The sequence below is a fragment of the Montipora foliosa genome, chromosome 2 (genome assembly GCF_036669935.1).
Source record: "Montipora foliosa isolate CH-2021 chromosome 2, ASM3666993v2, whole genome shotgun sequence".
Classification (NCBI taxonomy): domain Eukaryota; kingdom Metazoa; phylum Cnidaria; class Anthozoa; order Scleractinia; family Acroporidae; genus Montipora; species Montipora foliosa.
The window spans coordinates 60111772-60116771 of record NC_090870.1 but is presented as its reverse complement, the minus strand read 5'-3'; the positions used below and the strand labels follow the sequence as shown (position 1 = coordinate 60116771).

Here is a 5000-nt window from a genome sequence, read left to right as displayed (position 1 = left end):
GGGTTTTAGGTTCCCTCGAATCATGAGCTGTTTTTGTCATTTGGTCCTGCAGTCCCAGATGGTTACGGAGTCTGTTATAATCCTCAAAAGAACAAAATCATTTTTGGTGTGACCACAATCAACAGCAACCCAGAGACGAACCCTGGACATTTTGCAGCTTATCTGCAGAAAAGCTTAGATGAAATGCAGCTTTTGGCAAAAACGTCCAAACTCTAGTGGCCCTGATTTCAAATAAATTATGAAAATGCCTCTGGAATCGTCTCAAAATTTGTGGCAAAAACCCGAACTAATTAACAAAATTTATAAATTTGATTGAGCTGCACTTTTGTCTTTTGTTTCCAGTGAACCTTAATAAAAATTATAGTACCCAGAACTTTTAAAAGCATGCTTTCTACACAAGAATTTAAACATTGATCCTGGTAGCAGACTTGTAAAAGTGAAACGGCATGATGCTTTATTTTTATCTGATCAAGGCTCCCCAATTATTCACAAACAATAAAGAATTGAAAAGAAAAACTGGGCAGCAGTAACGACAAAATGTTAATATGTTACACTGTAATCTGTATCCATATTTGAATATAATTTATAATATTAAAATTGAGGTATAACTCTAGTGTTATTTAATTTGATGCTTTAACAAAATGTGGTTTCAGGCTTGTGAAACCTGTGACCCTGGAAACAATACTACAAAATTGATAATACCAAGTTTGGTGCAGCACCAGTTGATTAATGTATGTTGCTCAATGAAAAAGGAAGATTTTCTTCTGGTGTAATCTATAGATTGTGGGAAATGTCATTGGCGGATTGCCTTGCTTGATGAACTTGCTGTATTCCAAAAGCAGCATGAAACAAAACTCAATTTGAAAATATTACACACTATCCCTCAGAACTTGATACTGGTCCATGAAAGTGGAGTATCTTTCAACATTTGACTTGGGGTCAATTTAACAAGTCCACTATGAATCTTGCTCATTGCGGTGAGCACATGCATCTATTTTACTTTGGGGGGCGGGGGAGGATGTGTCTCCCATATAAAAAGGAGAGGGGTGCTCTTAGTACCTTTTAGGGGTTAAAAGTGCAGTTTTGGTATCTCGTAGGATTTTCAGCCTCAAAAGGTCCAAAGCGGAAGCTTTAGCCGTACCTTTAACGGTATTAAGCCAAAAGATTATGACAAGAGACATTTGACAATTAACTAATTTTTAATTAGTTTTGTCTAATTAGTGCTGGGAATTCACAACTCATCAATAACAGAGTGTACATTCAGTTTGGATAACAAGGCTTTGATCTTCACGGCCTCAACGTGTTTGTAAGGTCGCTAGTACTGTAAATAGTTGCTGTGACATCAAAGTATTTGACTTTATTTACCATCAAATGTTTTTCCCTGAGCGTTTGGAACTGAGAATTTAACACCAATGCACCCTGCAGTACTGCTCTTAAATTCTATTGAAAGAATGTGTCAGGTATGGGTGCCTAATTGCTATATAATAAGGATAAATTAAGGTCGAAACAGTATTTATTCTTTCATTTAAGTGTTCAATCGACGTAACATTTGATTTACTCACACGTTGTATGTAAGTGGCTGACCATTTATAAGCCTCTTTATACTAACGCATTTTAAATTTTCGACTATCGTTTTATCTGTACAATCGAACTATTTTATTTGTCTCAAAACACACCAGTAATGACTGATCCAACTAAGGTTTATACCGAAGTCACGATACAATGATGATCTATTGATCCGGTTTTTGGGCTTCAACGTGTTGCAGATCATCTGCAGACGCTGCAGATAATCTGCAGATCTGTTGTTAGTCTGTTTTTCGTCTGCAGTCTTAACACCGCGAAGTGTATTCAAGCTCAGCGTCTGCAGTAGACTGAAAACAGACTCTGCAGACGATAAATTAGTCTGCAGATGATCTGTTTTTGTCAAAACAGATCTGTTGCAGATCTGCTGCAGATCTGCTCGTTTCGTACGGGACTGGAACCAGGTGTACATGAAATTCTAAAAGGAGTTTCACAGCAGCAAAAACAACAACAACAACAAATAAATGTATATTGTATTAACCACGCACTGGTGGCTTAGTTGGTTGAGCACCGGACTGTCACACGGGAGGTCGTGAGTTCAACTCCAGCCGGACCAACACTTGGGGTCTTTAAATAACTGAGGAGAAAGTGCTGCCTTTGTACCTACAGCTGCAAATGGTTAGACTTTCAAGTCTTCTCGGATAAGGACGATAAGCCGGAGGTCGGGCCGTCTCACAACCCTTCAATTTTTATAATCCTGTGGGACGTAAAAGAACCCACACACTTGTTGGTAAGAGTAGGGCATGTAGTTCCTGGAGTCGTGGTCTGTCTACCGTTGTGTATCATGGTTGAGAGGGTAAAAAAGGGGCCACAGTAATTGGTGAAAGCTGTTGTCAGTGGCACTCTGCTAGCTTTACAAAGTTAATATATAAATATTTGCGAGGAAGGACTTGACTGCATTCTTTTACATTCCATCAAACATAAAAATAATAAAAATTGGTGATAATTCATAAGATTTGCAACCCATTGAAAGGGCGCACCTACAATCCTGGCCATAAGTTGTTGGGACAGTCCTCCCCTTTTGCGCTCTGAAACCCATGATTTCAACCACGTCCTTGACATTTAAAGGGGCTATGTCACGCAATTTTAGGCAATTTCAGCACTGATCGAATGGACGTAGAATTAACTAAAATGTCAAAATAACGGTTCAAAACTATAGAAGAACTCTAACAAAACACCCGGAAGCCAAGAAGGGACATGGATGGACAAAACTGGAGAGGATTGAAATGGATTGATTTTGGTAAATTTGAAAAACGTTGGCCCACCTTTTCAAATTTATATCAGTTTATATCAAAATGCCATTTACACAGCTGGAAAATCATTCTCAGTAGTTATGTGGCTGTGATTTTGCAGATGAAAGACTTGCTCTGCCAATTTGACGTTTAGAGCTCATAATTAACAAAATTGAACAAAATTACCTAAAATAGCGTGACCTAGCCCCTTTAAGAAAAGATGACTAGAAGCAAGTAGAATTGAGCCCCCTCCCCCAGCAATGTTGAAAGAAAATCAATCTATAAGACCAGATCAGATGTGGCTCAAAAGGAAAACGGGGTGAATAGAAAGTGGTTAGACAGTTCTGGAACTGAACGTGATTGCTGAAAAATCATTATCATTGGTCCAGGAATAAGACGTGAATATCTATCTTATCGTCACTTAAGTTGGAGAATACTGTAGCTATTGTCAAGATTTTTATCAACATTGACAGGGGGGAGGGGGGCAAGCAGGCTTACACAGTCTTGGTCTTAAGAGAGGCTGCCTATGAATCCATCCGTCTTGAACTGTCTCAACGCTTTGGACTACACTTGTAGTAAAATAGTGACCGTTTTCCTAAACTGTGAGTGCTGAAGGGGATTCGAGAAATTTTTGGGAGTCCCCTTTCCTGGCTTTACAGTCATTGGTTGATTATGTCATCAAAGTCAATTTCACATCATACGGGATGTGTAGAAAGGCAAGTCGTGTAAATCTCTTCTGCGACATGCTGCTTCGCAAAACATAGTATGCTTTTCAGTCAACTAAAAGCTGACTCATTTCTCTCACACTTGCACATGGTGACTGGTATTAACTGGGGCAAATATTCTGAGACAATTAGAAATGCCGTCTACATGATAATATATTATAGCCAATCTCCTTTAAAGTTGTCAATGCAGTTGTTGGGACAGCCTTTGGATCTTGTCGTTCCCACTTTGCAAAAAAATGTCAGTTAACTTGGCGTCAAGGCTTTGAAGGAGAGGGCAATGAAATTATCTTCATGAACATGCAAAACCGGTGAAAGGACATCAGCCATGCTTCCTTTGATGCCAATAGACCTGATGGAACAGAAAAAACAGGTATTGCTGTTTCTTGGTCATTACTACCAAATCACACTTCCAGTTAATTATTCAGATGGTCAACAAAGGGAATTGCAAGACTTCTGTGACATTTCAACAGGGTAGTTTGCAAGCTTGAGCTGCACCTGTCAACTTCTTGGTTTCTGCACAGTGACTGTGATGTCCAGCTTCTCAGAAATTTGGCATGCTTCTTGAAACCATTTTGCATGTTCCTCTTCTGCTTTTTGGCGCACAGAAGATAAAGCTTTAATACTACAACTTTTTTGGCCTCAGTGCCGCCCTCAGGAAGTCACTGCATTACTGATTGTGAAATATGACCAATTTCCATAAAATGGTGGGAACCAGTGTGGATGCACACCTGCACTTTTGCAGTAATAGAATAGGTCATGTGGATGAGCTTTTAAATCTGCCATGGGACATGGAAATTGGTTTTTGCTCCAAAAGTGCTGGTTGTTTTTTCACCACAGTACTTGGTATTCTTTATAGAATACTAAAGATGCTGACAGATTTTGCAGATTTTAGCAGACCCATCCTCTTCCTTAATAAATGTTGCAGAGGGGTGAAGGTTATTAGTGGTAGAGAGGAAATTTGTTTAGTTTGTATGCTAAAATGTTAGGTAGTTTTTCTAATGGATTGATGATATTAACTAAGGAGAAATGTCTGTGAACTTGAACACATATAAAAGCTGAACAAGCTGACTGAGCAAATCTCCCACTGTCCATTCTTCAGTTTCCATATAATTCCAGTACCTTTGCACTGCAGTGGCAATGTTTACTTGGGACGATGATGATGCAAGGCTGACGTTTTCCTTTTTGGGGATTGTGCAGGGTTTGTCATCGTCCAAACCTTCCCCAACCTTGAGCACACCACTGTTTGGGATGTACTTCATTTTAACATCCAACCTCATGCTATTTATGTATGAGTAATGAGCTAATGTTCTATACTCAGTCGAGTAGCTGTACTTTATAATTTCAAACACTTCTATCACTCTGTCTCCAAGTTGGGCATCAGACCAATCACTCACCTCTTTGTAGGCATCCATCATAAATGACACTGCAGTTTTCAGGTGAAATGATGGGATCAAGGTGTCTT

General features: G+C 39.2%; 2 protein-coding genes across 3 annotated transcripts in view; one reads left to right on the top strand and one right to left on the bottom strand.

Annotated features, from left to right (window-relative positions):
- Nucleotides 1-613, top strand: part of LOC137993748 (carnitine O-acetyltransferase-like) — an 18344-nt gene extending 17731 nt beyond the window's left edge. For both annotated transcript variants that reach the window (XM_068839746.1, XM_068839747.1), the window contains one exon: nt 10-613. In XM_068839746.1, the coding sequence (XP_068695847.1) occupies nt 10-216 (207 nt within the window). In that variant the 3' untranslated portion in view covers nt 217-613. The remainder of the gene's footprint in view (nt 1-9) is intronic.
- Nucleotides 614-1612: 999 nt separating this feature from the next.
- Nucleotides 1613-5000, bottom strand: part of LOC137991909 (uncharacterized) — a 6453-nt gene continuing 3065 nt past the window's right edge. Inside the window, exon 2 of the mRNA XM_068836933.1 lies at nt 1613-5000. This exon is cut by the window's right edge and continues 749 nt beyond it. Within this exon, the coding sequence (XP_068693034.1) occupies nt 4555-5000 (446 nt within the window). The 3' untranslated portion in view covers nt 1613-4554.